Source organism: Lonchura striata, chromosome 5, assembly GCF_046129695.1.
Source record: "Lonchura striata isolate bLonStr1 chromosome 5, bLonStr1.mat, whole genome shotgun sequence".
Lineage (NCBI taxonomy): Eukaryota > Metazoa > Chordata > Aves > Passeriformes > Estrildidae > Lonchura > Lonchura striata.
The window spans coordinates 63,770,338-63,792,326 of record NC_134607.1 but is presented as its reverse complement, the minus strand read 5'-3'; the positions used below and the strand labels follow the sequence as shown (position 1 = coordinate 63,792,326).

The following is a 21,989-nucleotide window of genomic DNA, read 5'->3' as shown; positions in this document are numbered from 1 at the left end:
GCAATAACTATGATATAAAAATAATTAAAGATGTAATTACAAATAAAGATTATAATTAGAAACAAAAGCACTGAAAATCTATCTCCTGTGCAGAGTAACTGAGAGTATCTGGGTTCAGTCTACATTTGAATTCTGAAAAAAAGCCACACAGTTCAGCTCCAGCTCCCCTTTGTGTAACTACCAAACTGAGCAATCAGTGTCACTATTTTAACAATTGCTAAAATAAATGTATAGGAAGCTCCAAATGATTACTTATTTCCTGCATACTGTGTCTATATTCTTGTTGAGTTCAGCATGTTTGTCCAAATGCAGGGCTTTACTGAATATTTACATCCTTGTTTTTTATGACAGTTAGAAAAGGGGTACTCCAGCAACTGAAGATTTAAACCTTTCCCCTTCAAATTTTCTTCAACATCTAGAATTATTTTTTTTTTAATTGTAAAAACATTTATTCAGAGAAAAAAGCAACAGAAGAGACTATCCGGTGTATCTCAGCATCAGGGCATCCAGAGGAATCCTGCACCATAACATGAGGTGTGGGATATCCAAATCGTGCCCCAAAGACTTGCTTGAATAGACCCAGCAGCACCTGTGTGCCCCAGAGAAGTGGCACATCAAGGTCCATATCCACGGAAAGTGAAACCTCTCCTCCTACAAAGCAGAGCCCCCAGCCCACGCTGCCCATTGGCACCAGTCCTCAGCCATGCTCTCTTCCAAGTCATTTTCAAAGCTTGACTGAAAACCACAACAGGGAGCATGCTGAATAGTTAATCTGTTAAGATTAATTATAGGTCTAACCAGAAAGACCAAGCCAGATCATAGACAACCTATAAAAATAAAAGGAAAAAAAGGGAAGGAAAAAGGCTTTTAACCTAGAAACCATCAGTTGTTAGGAGACTTCCCCATCCCTATACTTGAAGAGGCTTTCTTTAATTCAAGGTTTGTAATAAAGTGACAAAAACATTGCTCCCTGAGGTAATTGCACACTTTATTTGTCTAGCAGTTTTAAAACTTCCCTACCTGACATTAGTTTTAGCCCTCTCATTTTAGAGCCAGATGCAAATCTATTTTTGACCTTCCTTTTTTCAAGATTCTGTGATAAATATCAGTACTTTACATCCCTTGGCCCTCTCAATTGCAAGCTTATTAAAGGAGGCAGGGTCTTTTTGGTTCCCATGCTCTTTTTTTTTTTTTTTTTTTACATTTATTATTTAAAAGTAATTTCACTAAAGTCCTGCTAACAATGAAGGTGGCTTAGGGAAGATTTCATCTACAATATTTGCAGGTTTTTTAAGCCAGTTTATTTGTTTTATTCCCACATTACCATTGCACCTCCTGTTTTTGTTTTTTTTTCCTCAGTAATGTTTAGATACCTAAATAGTCAGTTGAATTCTATCATTTTAGTGAAGTACAAGAATAATCCTTTTTCTTTTCTTTATGTTGCTACTTACTTCTGCATATGTGGATTTTTAAAGACCCAATAAGCATAAGCCTCATATTATTGAAGACCTTAATAAAATCAAATATGCAACTTTCCCCCCTTAAATGCACTGATAAAAGGAAGAAATTATACTGCTTGCATCTCCTATTAGAAAATGTCTGTGCAGAAGCAGAATGGCTGGATAGCTTTGTAATGTCTTTTTACTGTAGCTGTCAAACTAGTGCTCACAAGCTGCCCTCTAAACTGCCCAGTTTTCTTTGGGTTGAGCTATGCCACAGTCAAAGGACTCAGCTCACAGTCCTGACTGAGGTCCCAGTGAGAAGAGTTGTTGGTTCAGACACATCAATATGCTGCTGAATCTGGGTTTGGGGTCACAGCATGCCCAGAAAGTCCTGAATGTGTCAGCACACAGCCTTATGCTCTTCACTCTTTCTCTTGATTGCAACTTCTGACAACACAGCTCTAGTCTCTTCTGATGTATGCAATCATAAATAGGTCAGATACAGGCCATATATTATAATTTTATTTATTTGTAGGTATTGATTGAGTTATCCAGCATCTCTCAGCTTGACAACACTCCTCGGTGGTATCCTCTTAAAGAACAGAGTGAAAACATAGACCATGGGAAATCTCATTCTGAAAAGAGTAGCCAGCAATCTCCAAAACCATCTGTCATCAAGAGCAGAAGTCATGGAATCTTCCCGGACCCCTCCAAGGGTAGGAATGACTTGGTGCACCTGATACGAAATATTTTCCCAGATGATGTGTAAACCTTTACTATGTGTAAGTTCTAATAGAAAAAATAAAGACACTGGTATGAAGTTTGTATACATTTTTATTAAAAATGCATTTATCTCTGTGATTAATTAGCTGGAGACAAGGTTTAAATTGTCTCAATCTTGCCAGCCAGCTTACTGAGCAATTACGTCCTTAAAACACCAGCATACAGACTCACCTACTACTCTAGATGTGCTTTGCATATCTGCTATAGATTTTGTGCCCTTTTTATTTTCTTGATAGCCTTTGGCAAACTCAATACATATTTAGCTTTCTATTTTTCATGTTCCTTAAGTATTCTATGGAATCTTTTTTCTTCTGAAAATGCCACGTTAATATTTTATAGAACAATTGCAATATGCAATAATGCATATGCGTTTCCAGTCAATGATAATGGATTGTAGCACATCTCAGTGGTATTGGAAATCAGTGGAGCTGATACAGTAGAAATATACTAATGTTTACAAAACCTGAATTGATCTCAGTGTCTCCTGCTTCAAGAAATTTATCTCTAATTCTTTTTTTTATACTAAGTAGTCAGTGGACAGGTGCTCTCTTAAAACACATTATGTGTCCTATCAAAGCAAAAAACATTCCATCTACAATCCAGACAAGAACCCCAGAGGGACAAGACTCTACTCCATCTCCTCTCTATTTCTCTATTTAACGTTTTGCCAGGGACTGACTGGTGTCTATAAGATGTCTGCCTGAATTAGTGGTAAGTATAGAAGATATTATTAGTTAGGCTGTGATTTTCCTGATGGCATTATTCAGGATAAAATGACTTGCATTTACTAAGTGTTTGGTACTGGTGTAGGTGATGCTGCTTAGCCTTGACATGCTAGAGAATAGAAAGTGGAAAACACTACGCCATCATTCCATCTGTTTGAACCAGCACAGGAGGTCCAATTCACAGGTGATTAAAAACCAATACTAAATAAATTATTCCCTGGGCCAGGTAAAAGTGGGGAAGTATAAAACAATGCTTCATAAAAGTTTCATAATCGTGGTATATCCTGATGCTTTAAATGGAAAAGCACAGCTTAATCTTTATTCCTTGTTCTGGAATTCAGCTAGAAAGACCAGTCAAGAGAAAGAGAATGCAATTGTTTGTTTTTAATAAATGCAAGAGTTGTACTTCTTCGTTTTCCTGGTAGACATGCAGGTGCCCACCATTGAGAAATCCCACAGCAGCCCAGGGAGCTCCAAATCTTCTTCTGAAGGACACCTCCGCTCTCACGGCCCATCTCGCAGCCAAAGCAAAACCAGCGTCACTCAAACTCACCTTGAAGACGCTGGGGCAGCCATCGCCGCTGCCGAAGCAGCTGTGCAGCAGCTTCGCCTTCAACCAAGTAAAAGACGCAAATAAATTCCTCAGCATGGCAGCTTAATGTTCATCTGTTGCCTTTTTCCCTGCTGTCCTTCCCTTTTTGGCTATTTTTTTTTGTTGTTGTTGTTCTCGGCACACTGTGCTCACTCTGTTCAATGTCTTTCTTTGTGTGCCTGTGTGTGGATACATATAATTACAATATACTCTTGTACTTAGAAGTCCTTTATTTAGTTATTTATTTTTTATTTTATAAAGACTGCAGTGAAACTGGCTGTTTCTCCATCAGACCCTTCACTCATGGTCCATGATGTTCCATGGTTGTGCATGACTCCCAGAGAAGTCCATTGTGTTTTGATGTCACTAAATACCTACCAATGAAATAATCAAAACCTGCAGAGATGCAACTGCCAGCTCTTCAAATTGCATATAAGACTGAGACCACATTAATAACAGGGTGTATCTATAAGTAGTAATCATGAAGGACAGTACTATATACACAAAAGAAGATCTGAAGTTAAAGAAACTTTTTTTTTTTAACTACATGGCTGAGATTTCTATTTTTGGAACATAACTGTAAATATCTATTTTATTTTTTTTGGAAAGGAAATATAAGGCAACCTTGTTTATATCGTGGATAAGATTGTGTTAGTGATGAGCAGAACAGAAATACAATAAAAACATTAAACACAAGAATTGCAAAACCATTAAACACACAGAGCCAGTAACAATATGAGATTTCAACAATGTTGTCAAGTTAGCAAACTCAAAGGGAGTTGAGAGTTAAGTCAGGTGTCAAGAGTTCAACTTTTTGAGTAAATTTTTACCATTAATTGGTTAAGGGTCAAGGTAGATTTAATCTGACAACTTCAAACAGGTTAAAATAAATTAAAACTACTCCATTAAAAAGGATTACTTTCCAGAGTATATTTCAGACCAGTATCATCTGATTGCTAGCTGAGGGTTTAGTTGATGGCAAATTAAATCTCTGACTGTGAAGTCATTGTGTTTGTCTTTAGGATTTGTTAATATGCCATAACCTCACCATAGTACAATGGAAAACTGGGGGGGAAATTATTTCCCTTGTCTTCACTGTCATTGCTACAGAAACAGCCAGTTTTGATACTCTTTAATGCTGTGCATGTGGTGTCTCTTTGGTGTTTGAAAACACTACTTACTTAAATACAGAAAAAAACCACTTCTGTTTGCATGAATAACATTTAAGCTGGTTCCATCTGAGGATACATACTCTGGGTTTCCATTTCACCCACACTGCCACAGCAGCACATAAAAGCGGTCAGTCTAATCATGCCAGGAAGCAGCACAGACACAGCATAGCAGGAGTCCTCCCCATTCAAAGAACTCAGTCTGACAATCTGCCTCCACCAGCCAGTGACAACAAAGACCAAAGCCAACTAGCCCTCAGGAAAGTGATGTCTGATGGACCAGTCAAGCCTGAAGGAGGTGAGCAGAAAGACATGGTTAAGAAACCAACAACATCCCAAATACTTCTTGCCATGTCAACTAATTCATTGCGATATTTAAGTATTTATTTTACCCCTCCATTAAGTGCTGTAAATGTTTACATGAATCAAGAACTCTGCTTGATTTTCCCACCTATCAGCGCATAAATCCATAATGAAAAACTGTGCTAAGAAGCATTATGAAGCAACAAATGTGTGCACTTCCATTCCACTGGAGTACTTGGAATTCTGTTGAAAAGTAGTATAGCTTTGCTCATGTTGTTGCCTAATAAAAAGCATGCATCCAAGCTGGTCTGCTTAAGCATGATTGGACATTTCTTGTACTGTGACAAAAACCTAACTGCACATTTTTGTTTCTTAAAATGTAATTGGGACAATAATAATTCCTGTTTCCTCTTCCAACACAATTACCATGTCAACAGTTTTTAGCATAGATAATTTTTCAAACCACCATGGAAAGGAAAGGAGTTTTGATCCATGTATAGCTCAATTTCTTGATAATTTTCCTATCAGCATCGTTAAAAGTTATTTTCTACTTGTAGGCACCTGTAATACCACATATCATCTATTTATTCCCTCATCACAAATAAAGAGCCAGAATCTCAATCAGTTCAAATTGCCACTGTTCTTTTGACTTGTGGAGCATCTTGTTTATTTCCATGGAATCTGAGGGATAATCCAAATAAATGTACTGACTGAACTCCCAGATGTTCTTTTGTGCTGTAATCCCTTTCTAAGCTCTCAAGATGAATTGAAGGTTTTTCTGTCACCACCATTGCACATGATGGACAATATAAGCTGGCTGAGAGGGGTACAGGAGAGAAAGAGGAAATGGTACGTTAGACAATATATTCTAAAGGCAACAAATCATTCAGACAACCAGTGCGATGTTAAAACAACTAATTAACAGGGCAAAAGTAACAGGTCTTTTAAAGCATATTTAGAAGTAAGTTTTTTTCTTAGGAGAGCCCTTAGAATTCTTTCAGAAATCCAGATATTTACACAAACACAGACACACATTATATTGCTCTACAGCTCAACTCTAGACACTCAGCCCAGGCAGAGCTAGGGAATGTTGTGGTACAAGCTCAGGCATCATGTCTGAAAGCTGCATGCCACTCCTGGGGGTACACCATTCAAATTTAAATGACTCTTATGATCTTTTGAGATGCCGTGTCTGTTGAGTTTTATCGCAAACACTCATAGTCCTGTAGCGATGCCTTTTCACATAGACAGGTAATACAAAACATTTAGCTTGTGATGTAAGGTTGAATATATAAGGTTCAGATATAGTTTTATAATAAAGAAATAGTGAGTCTGTTGGCTTCAAGTGCCTGTGCCAACAAACTGTTATTCTATCTTCTTTTAAAATTGCAAAAAGAATATGTACTGATATGTACTTGGCTCAGCAATATTGGAAGCATCATAGAGAGTTATGGGAATAAGAGTCCCCATTATAAATAATGAGTCCACATTATAATAATGAGTCCACAATAATATATAAAAATGGTTAAAATTTTTATGAAGACATGTAGTACTTTTGTCTTTTTACTTCTGACAAATAAACACAATGCATGGTCACCTACACAATGGTTAAAAGTCTGTTTTCAGAACTGTGAGATGTTTTGGCTTTTCTTCATTGTACCAAAGATAGTTTGTCCAAATGTATTCATATGAGTTGGGCTAGTAGTTACCATTTTGAGGTTAATGACTCTCACGACTTTTAGCAGGAATGAAAAACAATATGATTTCACTGCAGTTTTGTGGAGCATGAAAGTATGAGTCTATAGCCTCTAATGGAAAAAGCACCAAAGATATTCAACTTCTAACTTATGGACTTCTTTGTGGGATGAAGAGATGATAAAGAAAGGAGAGATTTCCCCTTAATTGTGAACTGTGAATATCAGGGTATCATCAGTTTCCAAGTCCATTCCCAAAAAGGGATAATGTATGTTTGTGATATCTACCTCCATTATACCCTACTTTATTGGTAGCTGGAAAAGGATGCATTAGGAACTGGTTTTAATGACTGGAACAGTCATCTTAGTAATTTTTAACAATCGTTAGTAATTTTTTGTTACTATGTCTCAAAGCCCTTTACGAAGGAAGCCATTATAGATAATACACAACATCATTATTATTATTTTACCAGAGCTATTTCTTTGTGCATATATTAAACAACAGCACCTTTTAGAAGAATTGTTTGGGTTTTTTCAGCCTAAGTACACAAGGGTGATGGAAATTATTATATGCTGTAAAGTCCTTCTATACCTAAGATAACCCTCAGAAAGAGTGTCCTTCTTTGATCTAGTCTCTCAATAGATCCATTTCTTCTCTTGAATTTAACTGGCTCTAGAGAAAAAACAAACCAAACAAGGCAAGAATCCTCAGTCATTCTGACAATGTCTCAGAGAAATCCTTCTCTACTTTTGGTTCCTAGGACCCTTTCTATTTGGTCTATTTTGTCAGTTATCAATTGTGTGTCTGTTGAGAAGTAACAAGAAAATCATAAAAAACATCAGAACCTATAGCATAAAGTGCATATTTTGTGAAAACAAAGGTTTTTCACCAGTTTTTTGTTGAACTGAATTGTTTATATATTTCTTTTGAAGAGTAAAAAATGTAATTAAAACAATCTTCTTTAAAATTAAAGTGAAGATGCAACAAAAAACATTGCATTTTGCTCAGAACCTTTGTAAAATCCAACATTCGGCTACAGCAGTTAATTAAAAATAAACCCTGAAGTATAATTTTGTCATTGCCAATGAGAGATAAAAGTGTGATCTACAAAGAAACAAACTCCATGCTACACTTTCCAATCACATTCCTCAGAGAGGAACAATATTTCAGAGCCAACTCTTTGAAGCCAGAAGTTGCAAGGGATCCAAGTCAGAGGATGGCTTAATTTGATTTAGGTTTTGTGCAATATATGAATAATTTCCAATTACACATTCACTTAAAATTAAGCACATTCCCTTCAACATAAATCTGTGTATTAAGAGTTTATCCACCAGATGAGTCAGTTTTAGACACAGTGTGAATCAGTCCACCATCTTTTCAGTCAGTAATTTATCCCACAGAAGGATCTTCTCATTATATGGAATTTTCTTGTTATGTCAGTTATGTTTTCAATAAATTATTTTAGAGTTCTTCAGATACTTGAAAATTTGGAGATGATCTGTTTATTCAGAACATCACCAGTTCTCTGGATACATGCATGTGAAAGAGTAGGAATTTGGAATATAATTTTTTACTGATTTTATACTAAGAAAATATTTTCAAACCTAGCTTATAGATTTAAAGGAATGAATAACATGCTGTAGTTTTAATACCTTCCAATAAAATGAATAAGAAATACAAGAAACAGAAAAAAACTTCAGCATCTGTGTTAAGCAGAAAGGTGCACTACCTCGGCTTTGCCATAGTAGAAATTTAATTGGCTTGTTCTTTTTTGCAGAGAAAGAGATGCCAGGTTTTCCCCTAAAGGACAATGATTGTACAATTGATTGTACAATCAATTCCTTTATTACGTTAGAATATCCAAGGGTGAACAAAAACCCATTATTTTATGACCAAATAAGAGAATTTCTAGAAATTTTTTGAACCTTCATACCTCTTTGAAGAACAGTAAATTAATATAATAGTAAATAGCTCAGCAAGTGAATTTAAGTTTCAACATCATTGCAGCCCTATACATTTTTTATTCTTTCCAACAGACACTCATGAAAAAGAAGCTACAAGTCAATATGCTATTGCTTGTATATAATTTGCTGATGGATGCCATAGGAAAGTCCTCTTCTATTTGGCTCACGTTAACCTGATCAAACAAACAAGAAACTTGCCATAATAAAAACACTTCTATACTCCTCACCTGAATTAGTTAGCAAATGTTAAAGATCTAGAGAAATTGCCATGTGTTTCAATTAAAGATCCAAACATATCTGTTAATTTAAGGTAATACCAGCATTATAATTCTACAGGAATTTCTGTCTAATTTTCAATAAGGGAAAGGTATTTCAAAAATCAAACCTCTAGCAATTTAAAATAACAACATTTCCTTAAAACATCCTCTGACACCTGGTATTATATTTTTTTCGTCACTAAAATAACGGGGTGGGGATGGTGGAGGTGAGGAGGATGGGAGAAAATGGAGCCCCACAGCATGTCATAGAGAACATTTCATCTTTTACATTTCTCATTTTCCATCATGACACAACATCTTTTCCAAACAGTTGTATGTCAAGGGATTCTACTAGCTGGGAGAGATCTACTCCCTGATAGGTATACAGAGTTGATATTGTTAGTTAGAATACCTACAGTTTCAAAACTCTATATCAACATTTTCAGAATTATACCCAATTAAGCCTATCAATTTAAACATCTCAAAGAATACCAGTTTAAAACACTTTAGTTCAAAAGGTAGAACACCTGCTTATAACTATGTTGAGCAGACAACTTTGACACAAGTTCACTTAAGTGTCAACATCATAGGGTAAAGCTGCACAGAAATGTGATGTGATGCATACATCAAGACATTGTCATGACTGTGCAGCCCATGATACAAGTCTGAGCCAGCTCTGTGTATTTCTAGCCACTTAACTGAAAGAAATTAAAATTGACATGAATTTTCCTTATCACTAAGTTCTATTTACTGGTTTTAGCAACAATAGAGTGAAAGGAAATAGATTCCTAGGTTATATAAATCTTCTGAGTTGGATATGAATGTGGTTTCAAATACCTGCTAATTTGGGTTCCCTTTTGGTCTGTATCCATTTTCACACATTTAATAGGCAATGCCATGTTTTAATTTCCTATATTATTTTAGGGTATTTCCTTCACACTTAAATAATTTATAGCCCAAAGCTGTTTAGTGACTCATGCCCACTAGTTTCTTAATTTCCAAGTTAAATGGGCCTTCATAATGCTACAAATAACGCATTTCCAAGAATCATTATCAAAACAAGAACAGTTTGTTCCCACTCTCTGCATATAGCAGTAATCTGAGGCTGTCTTTTCAACCTTGTTTCAATCTAATAACTGACCCATTATGCTTTGGTTATTCCTGCTATTTACTATTTCACCATTTTAAGCTGGCATGTAATTTCAGAGAATAGTTAAGCTTCTTCATTTGAAAACTCTTATTTCAAAAGTATTTTTTCAACATTCTGTAGACTAACCCTACAGAGTGCATGGAAAGTTATTTCATCCAAATTGCTTTCTTGGGTAAAGTAATTACTTCAGCACAGTTTAAGAAGTGTGTTGTTCTTCTGTTATTCATTTCAAATGGTAAATTTCTCCTCAAAGGCTTGTCTCAAAATTTCACAAAATATCCCTGCTCAGTGTGCAGTCAAATCCATGTCTGATACACAGCTGTGGCTGAGAAGGATGAGACCACGGCTTAAAGTCCTGTTCAGTATGAGGGAGCATTAGGAGAATAAACTATCTTGGCTCACCTGAGGTAGATATGTTTGATCACCAGCTGTTAATGCATCCCCAGTCTGTTGCCAGTTTACAAAAGATGCAACAAGAATCCCAACAGCAATTTCACCCTGTAGAGCCTAACAGAGCAAGCTGGAGCAGCTCTTGCTTTTAATGCTAGCAAATGCTTCATAAAAACAGGAAAACTGGCATTTGGGGCACTTTGAGATTGGAGCACTTGAAACACAAGGCTACTGAGAGCGAAGGGCAGCCAAGCTTTTGCCAAAAGACACTGAATGAGATGCCTGGTCTGTTGGTTTTCAGAAAATTACACACAGTACATGGGTTTTTTCACCTTGTCCCATGGGCTTGCAATCTCTTTGAGAAGACTCAGCCTTTTTTGTCATCCAGAGTTTCTCAGAAGATGGACAGTTAAAAAAAGAATTTCTTTCAAGTAATTAGAGGCTAATTGTGGAAACTTAATCCTGAATCCATACTTGAAGGCATTTTTCCCTCCTCCTGTTTGGTGCACAAACAGAACTGTCGCTCCCAATGCATTTTGACAGTGTATTTCTGTTTCTAGACAGAAACTGGAAAAGGAGAACATCTACAATTTATTCACCAAGAAAAAGTGCTGGTTGAGTCTGTTCTTTCCTCCATGTGAACCACAGAACTGTATAGTCAACTTTTTAAAATTTAAGTCTTAAAAAAATTCCATTCAGTGTAGAAGAATGACTGGAGTGGCTGAGAGTGCTGGATTGTTTCCATTTTTCTGCTGACTAATTTAGTAGCTCCTGGTTATAGGTCTTGTGTGAATGATCTATGGTCCCTATATTAGGTTTTAACACAGCATCTTCTCTGTTGTCTGTTGAAAACAGACTCTTCTGAAAGATTAAGTGAAATCATATGCCTTCCAAGCTTTCCTCTCTTCCCGATTTTAATATGATATTTTCTTCATACTAAGGCATGATGTTTTTTGGTCTTTTTTCTAACTGGGTCCATCAGCCAAAGCATAAGCAAATATATATTTTTGCCATACGAATAATAATTCTAAAAAATAGAAATAAAAAGATGGAGCTGAAAGGTGGGGTCAGTGCTAACCTCCATTTTATTGAATTAGCAATTATTTTCCAAAAAGGCATAAGGGAATACATGTCCAATCATCATTCTGTTGATTTTTTTTATTTTTCCTAGAAACCATGCAGAGTACAAAAGGTATCTATCTAAGCATTATAATTTTTTCTTGGGAAACCCTGGTCCTACACCAGGAATAAAATTATCATCCACTTTCCTGGAACCTGAAATAATTACTGTAAGCAGTTGAGAAGTTTTCCAATTCATTAATACATTATTCACTAGAATGATTGACCCGAAATTTTGCTCATGACAGAGCCTGTAAAACAGGCAGTTTAACTGAATCCCTCAGAGGCAGCATTAACACCACATTTCAAACTACTAAATGTGACATATGTACCCATTAACACCCATTCCAAGTAGAGAACATTTCATCTCATCAAGGGAACTCCCAGCTAAAAAAGGATTAACAGATGAAAATGAAATCAAACCACAACAATAGCTTTTTATAATAGGAAAATCTGTGCCCTATTTCAGAGAAAGCAGCTCATAGTAGAGTTTTACACTTTCATTTCATATTTCTGTTCTTCAGAGTTAAATGGCTGGGCAGCCCAGACATCATGATATTGCAGGCCTTAAAAAGTGCCAAGCACCTGATAAACTGTGTAAAGAGTTTACAGAAATTGGGCTGGAGGGGGTGAAGGGATATCTCCTTTCTCCCAGAGAGAGGCCAAATGAAGGTGCATAATGACCTTCAGTTAAATTTTGTCTCTTTCATCTGCTGAGGGCCATAGAGTCTTTTCTCTAAAGATGTGGCACTTTAAGAATCACATGTAATTGGCAGCAAGAGCTCGCCTTTGACAAGTATTTTTATAGTTTTTAAAGCTTTCTGAGAGTTTCTAAATTTGTTTATTGGGTTGGTTGGGTTTGGAGTTGTTTTGGGGGCTGGGGGGGCTCATAGGAGCCAGGGAATAATTTGCAAAACCAAAGGGGCAAGGAAGCAATGAAACATAGGTCTTCCACACTCTGGATCCTTAATATTTAAATGATGGAAAGTGCCTTCACCTGTGTTCCTATTCAGATAAACATTGTAGATGTCAGTAAAGCAAAACTGCACCTGGTAGCTTCAGGAACCTTTGTGATACCAGGTGACAATATCTAATCTTTGGACCCAAGTGGATCCATATGAAACTGTTCAAACGCTACCAACCAAAGCACCTCCTGCCAGAACTTTGATGTCAAAATCCATGGACTAAAGAATTTTCTAGCATAGGCAGCTGTAAGCAGAAGCTCTGTAACTCAGAATTAACCTGCCCTAATACCATGATTAAAAGTAAAATCAAAATGAAATATAATGCAATAGTTGCCTGTCCTTTATGTGGGTATGAACCCAATTGACCAAGCAAGGTGGAAATTGTTCTGACACTTTCAGGACTTCACAGATTTTGTGTAGATGGGTAGGACTAGAGGAGCAACATAGTGAACTCTGACTTTCTTGTTAAAGTTTCTAAGACAATGTTTGCCAATATTCAAAGAGAAGAGGCAAGACTGCAAATGAGTGTGCAGAGTAGTTTCTTGAATATAAGAGCATGGAACTGGTTCTATCTTTCCACACAGAGTAGAAATATAACCATAGTTATACTAACGCTCAGGGAAAATACTGCACGGTAGCAAGCATTGCCACATCATCAGAACCCCAAAGTTTCATATATAACCAGCAGAAACTTAGAGGCCTAGATGTATCTGTAAAAATCTTGACATATAGAAAATGTGGGTGTCTCACAAGTTATGAGATGATCTCTGCATCCAGATTCTGAATTTGTCACTAAACCAGCTGTAAATCTATTTGTGGATTTCATTTCTTGTCACAAACTGACACTGTGATTCATTACTTTCATAGAGCAGGCAGGGAAAAAAAATGAAATTAAACTTGAGAGTGTTCAAAATCCAGTCATGAACCTAAACTTGGATCCATTATAACCATTCACCAAGTGAAGTGACCTTATGGAAAATAAACATTGATATGGAAAATTATGTGAATTGGTGAAAACAGTAGAAAAACTAAAAATACAGCATACTGAATGTGTAATCAGGATACAGCTGTTTCAAAAGAAACAGCTATGGGTTGATTATAAATAGATGAAGCAAAACTTCTAACCCATTTCTAAAGGCTTAATTCAAGCTTTTCTGGATTGAACTAAATTCTACGTCCTTACTGGTTTTAGAAATCCACCAGTAAAGGTACAAGAAATTACTTCAGACATTAGTTTTTAAAGCAAAGACAGTAAAAATATATCCTAGATATAAAAGATCCTTTCAGGCCACATATGTTATGGTGGAGATATATGCTACACTAAGCAAATTCATGGCTAAGGGAAGCCCTGAAGATTCTTTTCTGAATTGGCACAATATTGTTTTGGCTTCCATGGATTTTGCAAATGTGTTGATCTCCTATTTGTACTCACCTGTGAGGCAAGTGTCATGCCATGGCACAAAAAAAAGCTGTCTAAACAACCTAACCTAAAGGAACTCTCAGAATTCCAAACAGAAAACAATGGGAGACATAGAGGTCATGCAAACACAATGAGAACTGAGGTAATTAATTAGTTTGGGACAGGCATGAGAGAGCCACACTTCAGTCTGTTAAATACAAGGCAAGTGGAAATAATGTGCTATAATTGAGAGTTTGACCTCTCATCTCTGAAACGTCACTCTTGCCCAGCATTTCTCAGCAGCATTTTGCTGACATGCCAGCACAGACGTAGGAATTCACTCACAGCACCACCAGCTGAAAGTGATAGAGCAACCACTGCACACAGCCACCCCAGGTAGCTGTCTCCCTGGAAAAACATGGGTGCCTTTCCTCCAGGTGAAATATTGAAACTATCTGCTCATAACACTATGATTTTAAAATTTATTCTGTTGTATTTACCTCTAAGAAGGCAGCCTATGATCAATGTATAAAGTCATGGAATAGAGCTAAAGAATAATTTTATCTGAAAACAATTTTATCTGACTGCAGTGGAATCTGTATTCCACTTCTGGCTGTGGGCAATAGTGGAACAAAGGAGATTAATAGACTTGAAATGATAAAAAAGTTATGTGACAACTTGGATTACCGGTGAAGAATCACTGTAGAGAATAAGAGTTCTGTCTTAAAGTTTGCTCAAGGATTGATGACATAAGAATTGCTTCATTTATTGCTTCTAGTTCTAGTACTCACCTGTTTTTGCATTATGTTTGAGGAGTTACACTCAGCTTCTTGGTTCCCCATCAGGCAGCATGCACCATTCTTCACCAAAAATATTATTCAGTTACTCAGACATAAAAAATACTGATTGCCAGTTTAAAGCAAGACACTGTTGGGGCTCTGGCTCTTATTAACTTTCCAGTTAGATCCTTGACTAATTTATTTTTAAAGAAGAATCTTTTTTAACTACTTACATAGGAGTTTCACAGTTCAGCAAAATAACATAAAATCTCATTAAGTCTTCATAAAGAATAACTTTGAAAAACGGTATTTTATAGCTTCAATACATATGCTCAGTAGGTTGAAATAGATGAAACAAGAAAATAGCAGATGTATTAGAGGACATTTAGGAAAAAAATCCCCAAATCTGTATTAATATTCCCAGACAATTGTGTTATTCAATATGAGAATAGCTACTCTATTGTTCCTGTATTAATTACTATGTGTAGTGTCACTGTGTCCTTTTTCCTTTGTATTTCTCAACTTGCTAAATATGAAATACTGGATGATTTGTTCATGTAGTGCAGTAATGTCCAAAATACAAAATAACACACTCTGAAGTAAAACTAACATATGGTATACTAACACCAAATGGTATTGAATTAGATTAAGGCATCTCCCATCAAATCACATTCATTAAAATTCTGTGCATGTAGTAACAGAGATCCAGATGGGTAGGAGCAGTTGAGAAATATAATGCATAGCTGTGTTATGTCTGAAGAGGGGTGGGGATATTCACTGTGACTATAGGTTGTGTGCTTACACATCTTCGCAAACTTCTCTCTTCAAAATCACCAAAAGCAAAGAACATTTCACAAGGAATATGAGTAAGGCCCACTGGGGCTTTCATTTTTACAGGATTATTGTATGAAATGTTTCATATGAATAACTGGTTTTCTGTCACTTTAATCAGAAAAGCAGTGTTAATCATACTATCACGTTCCTTTTTTTTTTTTTCCTTCAGGCTGTTGATTTGAACTATTAACGTGACTGGAGAAAAAAATATGGTGGTGTACTATTTGGTTTAGAACACCTTATTCTACATGAAAACAAACTTCATCTGCAAAAATATGATAAAGCAATATTTGAATGTGAAATATAAAAGTGAAAGTGTTTGCAGCATGTGATTTTGATAAATTACATATTCTTTTCTTAATGCCGGTGGTACTGATGTCCTACAAGTTTTAGTAACCAAATGTTCCTGCCCTGTACAGCAAGGTCTGCTAATCACCGACCTGCAGAAAGTTCTGTCTCCACTGGCTCATCAGCCAGTAGCTTTGGCAGTGGCTACAGCATGGATAGCGAAGGCAGCAGCAGCGCCACGGGAGAGAATAATCTATTTCCTATCCCAAGAATGTAAGGTTTTTCTGTTCATATATTGTACCCTCCATGCACAATTGATAGCACTTTCACTGTGCCAGTCATCTTATGTAGTTTCCTCTGCAGATTTGAGTTATACAGTAGAATAGCAGCTAAAGGGGAGAATTGCCCAGAGTTCATACTTTTATTCTGCTTTGTTGAGCACTGAATTGTTAATAACCAATCAAACCTCTGCCTCAACCTCCTGAATTTTTTTGCTATCATATAGAGATGTGCTGGTTTCAGCCTTTGATGAAAATTTGTAGAGACGGACTTAGCTTATGTTTTAAAAGTACAACTATTATAGGATTGAGAAAGCTTAGTTTCAGTTTTCAGATTTTCCTCCCTCTGTAAAGAGCTGTTACTAGTGCAAGGGGAATTCATATTCTGGATATAGCCCAGCTTTTCCCAAGTTTTTAGGAGTCCCAGAAGAATTTCTGGTTTTGGCTGGAAAAAGCTTTTTGGTTCAGAGTCCCTGTAGGAATTATCAAGCTACTATCAGTGTAATGATCCTATAAAATGATTTAATTTTCTAAATTTTTTACCCAGTTAAGTACTCCATAGAGAAAAGTTTTGCCAGGATTTTTTCACCTCCTCTGTCAGCATGCACCATCATTTATCAATTTCATTATATTCTTTTATAGGACAAAGTATCTTCTGTTCAACTTAACAATTCTGGCCTGAAATAATGACAGCTTGACTGTTCTCAAAATATTAGTTGGTGGTAATTGTTCATTCATTGTCTGCAATAGTTGTTCAATATTTTCTCTGGAATAATTTTTTTTTTGCTTTTCCCTTGAAGTTGTGAACTATTTGTCACAAAAGATATAAGCTTCCAAGAAAAACTTTAATGAAGTGAAAATTCTCTAGAACTGTGATATTTCTGAGTATTTATTATTTTCAAAAAAAAAAAAAGAAAAAAAGCCCAGTGTTATTTGTCTACATCTTGTTAGCAACTAAAGGAAAAATAGAGATAAATCTAAGACTTCAATCTCACTTTCAGAACCAGGGAGGATTATGTGAGCTTAGATTGTAGGGTGCCAATTGCTTGATTTGTAGTGGATTTTTCTCTCATGTTGTTCTAGACTAAAGGGGGAAAAAAATATTATCTTTGTCTTTGACAATGTCAAAAGAAAAAGAAAACCATTGGGCTGCCATTCCTAGTGAGAAAAGCAAAGATACATAAAAACTTTGTGCACAATAACACAAGATGGAGCTCTCGATAGAAATATTCTGTTCACACATGCCAAATTCAAGTCCAAATAATATCATTTACTGCGTGTTGACTAGCAATGTGACAGTACCTACAATTAGTTGTTGTTTGGCTGACAGACTCATTGGTCTCTTAAGCCTGAAATCAGCCCCACTTCTACTGAAAAGCAGGAGGGAGTCTCCACAGCTTCAGATTTTCTCATATAGAAATTTGTTCTCATGAATTATACTTAATTAAATAAAATATATCCATGTCTCATTTTTTGTAATGCTACCCTATTTTTTTATTATGGCATTTTAGAGTAAGTTATTTGCATGCTTACAGAGTCTTTAAAATTACACAGGAAATTTATATAGACAGGACCTGCTTCATTTTTCATGTTAGTCTCCAGGGTTTTACAAAGCAATGTAAGGAAAATGAATGACAAAATAACTGTTTACCATCAGATCATTCATGGAGAGAATGTTTAAAACAGATAACTGTTTCCATTTTAATTTCTGTATAAAAATGTTTATCTAAATATATGTATAAGTGAAATTCAACTCATCATTTGCATTCACTCTGACTTGATAATGACTTCAGGGACTCTGACCTTATAATTCAGAAAATCCATAAGACCACAGCTTACAATTTGGATGAGAAGTATTAAGTAGGCTAAATATTTTTAAGTATCTTGCCATTTAAAATCTTTTTTTGGTTATAAGCTCTCTGCTTAGACTAAGTTTCTAGTGTATCAATAGAAATTATTGGATATGCTGAGTTTTAAACTCTTTGTTTTAGTCCAAGTGCTTTTAACCATAGCAACAATTAGTCTTGAAGCAAAATAAAATAATTAAATAGGGCCACCATGGGAATTGCTTGATGAGGTAACTAATTAGAATACTTGCCAATATTAAGTAGCTCTAACTATCAAGGGAAATTAATAATTATATACAGTTACATGAATTTGAATATATCTTTTAAAGTCTTTCTAATTTGGATTTTTTTAAACACTATTATCCAGTTGTAATAGTCCTGAAAGCTACTCATGTTCTTATCTCTGATAAGACCAGATTCTCTATGCCTTTGTGTTTTGCAACCCTTTGTAGCACTACATTGGTGTAAAATAAAATTCATTTAGAATCCAAAAGTGGAAAATAATTGAATGATGTATGTATTGAATGATGTATAGTGAATATAACCCTTGGGACAAATAATTCTTGCATCATATTTGTAATGATTTATGAAGCATTACCTACAATAGAAGAAGATAATAGCTTTCAGTTAAAACTGAATATAAATTCACTTGGAAAACTGTGATTTTATATGAATTTTTTAGTTCCCTGTGAATTTAGACATCTTCAAACATGAAGTTTTCATCTCACAGGTAGATACTTTTATACTCACAGGTAGAAAAGAACAGTGCTGACCCTTTAAGCCCCAAGGAATCACATGCAACTAGAGATAATGCCTTGTAGTCTCTATCATAGCAGTCAGAGTCATAAGGCAAAAAGAAAACTAGAAGCAAAAATGTTTGAGAGTGATTTTAATCATGCCTTAGAGCTTGCAACAAGTATATTTAAAGATAGCTCATATTTTACCTAACTTTCATTGTGTAAAAATAGACATGAAGGTTCTGATGCAGGTTCTTTCTACATAAAATGCAGGAAAATAGTGAACTCTAGGGCATGGTTTATTCCACTCACTTTAAGATTAATGTTAAGTTTTCAGAATTGTTTCTTATGCTAAATCTAACTTGTAAAGTAAAGCAATAATTTAAGAAGATAACAACCATGAGTATGCCTTACCTTTGAAGTAATGGTATGGTAGACCAAATATCAATTTTTATGACTGCTTATTATATATTTCACTGTTGACTATAACAAGATAAAGTGAGGAAAGAAGATATGCAGCCCCAGACTGATGTGGGGCAGGTACCTGATGGACCCATTCTGTAAGAATGTAAAGGCTTAGCAAGATGTGATTGCAGCTGCCTTCAAAAGAGGAAAAAGATAATATTCTTAAAAGAACCAGCCTCATTTGCTTAGGTGTGTCATTGTTTTAGCTCTTATTTTTATATGGTTTTATTGACAACAACCCCATATCTTTTAACAGAGGGAAGATGAGCCAGAATGGACAAGAACCAGTAAAGCAGTCGGGAGTAGGAGTGACCGATTCAGAAGGTAAAAAGAAATACAAACAGCTATACACTGGTACTCCATGTTTGTAGGAAGGATGTGCCTATTTCTTTGACTTGTCATGCTATGAAAAATTAGTCTATGTTCTCTTAGTATTGTAGATTAAAATCCTGACCTTCATTTTGTCTAGGGGCCTTTTACACAAGAACACCAATGTAATGAGTCTTCAGTGTAAATGAGAATGGTGTCCTACCTTTATATTTAAAGTAATTCAATACTTAGATTACGATGAATAATATAAAATATCTGTCTTCTGATGTTCATTGCTTTTCAAATAAAACATACAAAGTATGGAGCTGACTCAATACTCAGTGAATTTGAAGAATATATTTAATGCCTTTCAGGCTCTATAGTTATAATATTTCAGAATATTTACTTCATAAATCAATTATTAATATTAGTGTTTACATAAAACATTAATTTTAAATAAAAATATTAGCTGAGCAGACTTGACTGCTGCATTTAATGCAGATGCACTATAATGAAGCATTTATTGGATTGGGAAATTCTGAGTTAATTTATTTTAGTATTATTGTGATGCTGAGAAAGAAGAAGACATTGTAATATTGGAGCTGGAAAGCACCTAACAGAGTAACTTTCAAAATTTCATGGGGAATATGATTATTTTTTTCATTGTAATAATGGAAAACCGCATGAAAATGGAGAGTGTTTCGTACCGAATGACACGTTATGAGAATTCCATTTCCTTTTACATATGAGGTATATTCTTTCAAGTGCATGTTTATGTTGATCTCAAATATAAAACTTAATTATCATGACTTTTTTCATTTAGATGCATTTCAATGAGGCTTTGAGCATTAATTAATTAATAAATTGAAATTTATAGATGTACTTGATAAATTGATGTTGAGTTTAATAATTAAAAAAAAAACCAACATTTTTCAGGTTTCTAGAATCTCTATACATGAGAAAATAATTTCTGTTTCCATATTTGAGGTAAAAGCAGTCTAACATTCCACAGAGCTGAAGAAATCAAATTAGAATTTACAGGTAGATCTGTAAAGTTCTCTTTTCCAAAGCAAGAATTCTTACCCATGTATATGCATTTTACTAAATATTTCTATACATAGCACTCATTAAAAAAATACTTATTAATCTTCTTTATCAAATGTCAAATACTTTGATAATCATCCTATCAAAATTCAATTTTTCAATAGTATATTTAAGCACTTTTTAAAAATCTAGTTTTTAAAAGATAAATGGTGGGATGAAAATGAGAAGTCAAGAATTTTTCATTTTTATTTTGCCATGGTGAGTCTTATACAGATTTATAATTATACAAAAAATAGCTTTTCATTATTTTATTCAACATAAGTTGCCCTTTAGGTTGTGTCTTGGATCCTATATTTCAGAGCCTACAAATACAAAATATTTTCATTTTTATTGGTATTATTAATTAACCCTAAACACAAACAAATACAAGAAATAATAAACCAAACAATACCCAAAACACCTTTGAAACATTCTGAAAGAAATGTCTATACCATTGGTCTGAAATTACCTTTCCAATTTTATGTTTCTTCTTGTCTTCAAAATTTACAAATTACTCAAGAGCTGCAATTCTCTAATTTTCACTTACAATGCAATTCACCTCTGCTACTTTGGGAACTCAGGTGTTGCAACTCCTGCTCTGATAAAATGACTGGTTCTTATTGAGGATTTTTTGCCCTTGAGAAAGGCTGGTGCAGTTGGGCTGGATTTTAGTGTCTGATTTCTAGCTGACTAAGAGGGGAAATGTCAGTGCCAAAGGATAAATTAAACTAAAATCTGGAAAACAATTCAAGAGCATTTGAGTTTCAGCATGTAAATGTAATCTTTTGGGAAAGTAGTTCAAAATGTAGAGAAACTCAAGATTAACAGAATTACTTCAGTATTACAGATTAATTGTGGCATTCTTTTTATAGATGAGTAAAAGAGAATGAAAATCTTAAAACCATGCATTTTCTAGTTCACTTACCTGTGTTGTGGACCAGGTGAGCTCTGAAGTTAAGTGGAAGAAAATATCAATTCCCACTTTTCATTAACTGTAGAGATCTCCCATAGCTGACCATTTGTATTCTTATTTGCAAATAACGACTTAGAGTTACATTTAAAACTTTTCAATACTGGTTCTCTTTTTTTTCACATTTTCAGATATTTTTAGGTCATAACTTCTGTAAAAAGTAGTCTTGGGTTAGTCTCTTTAAGATGGTGAAGAATAAATTTAATTGATTGAATATGCAGATCTATTGCTATGTGAAATGTTTTAGTCATCCAAGTCATTCACACAGGCCTGAGAAATGTGGCAGGGGATTCAGAGGATCTTTAAGACCAGTAGCTGCAGGGAAAGCAGGGTGAGATCCTCAAATAACAATGAGAATTGTTTTCTAGGTGGCTGAATCAAAACCATAGCAATAGGGTTTGAGTTCAGCTCATGACAGCAAAATTTAGGCATTTACATAAGTGGAA

At 35.1% G+C, this 21,989-nt stretch overlaps 1 protein-coding gene and 1 long non-coding RNA gene across 10 annotated transcripts in view; one reads left to right on the top strand and one right to left on the bottom strand.

The window, feature by feature from the left end:
* PCLO (piccolo presynaptic cytomatrix protein) overlaps positions 1-21,989 on the top strand; it is a 318,646-nt gene that overhangs the window by 254,791 nt on the left and 41,866 nt on the right. For 2 of the 6 annotated variants that reach the window (XM_021539594.3, XM_021539591.3), the window contains exons 19-23: positions 1,978-2,158; positions 3,376-3,570; positions 4,827-5,009; positions 15,986-16,127; positions 19,438-19,505. In XM_021539594.3, coding sequence (XP_021395269.2) covers positions 1,978-2,158; positions 3,376-3,570; positions 4,827-5,009; positions 15,986-16,127; positions 19,438-19,505 — 769 coding nt within the window. The remainder of the gene's footprint in view (positions 1-1,977; positions 2,159-3,375; positions 3,571-4,826; positions 5,010-15,985; positions 16,128-19,437; positions 19,506-21,989) is intronic. The other 4 variants (XM_077783666.1, XM_021539596.3, XM_021539592.3 and 1 more) reach the window with 3 other exon arrangements.
* LOC110475443 (uncharacterized) overlaps positions 2,259-21,989 on the bottom strand; it is a 41,474-nt gene continuing 21,743 nt past the window's right edge. For 2 of the 4 annotated variants that reach the window (XR_013340039.1, XR_013340042.1), the window contains one exon: positions 5,640-21,694. This is a non-coding gene — a long non-coding RNA (uncharacterized LOC110475443). Of the gene's footprint in view, positions 21,695-21,989 lie in introns of all 4 variants that reach the window. The other 2 variants (XR_013340041.1, XR_013340040.1) reach the window with 2 other exon arrangements.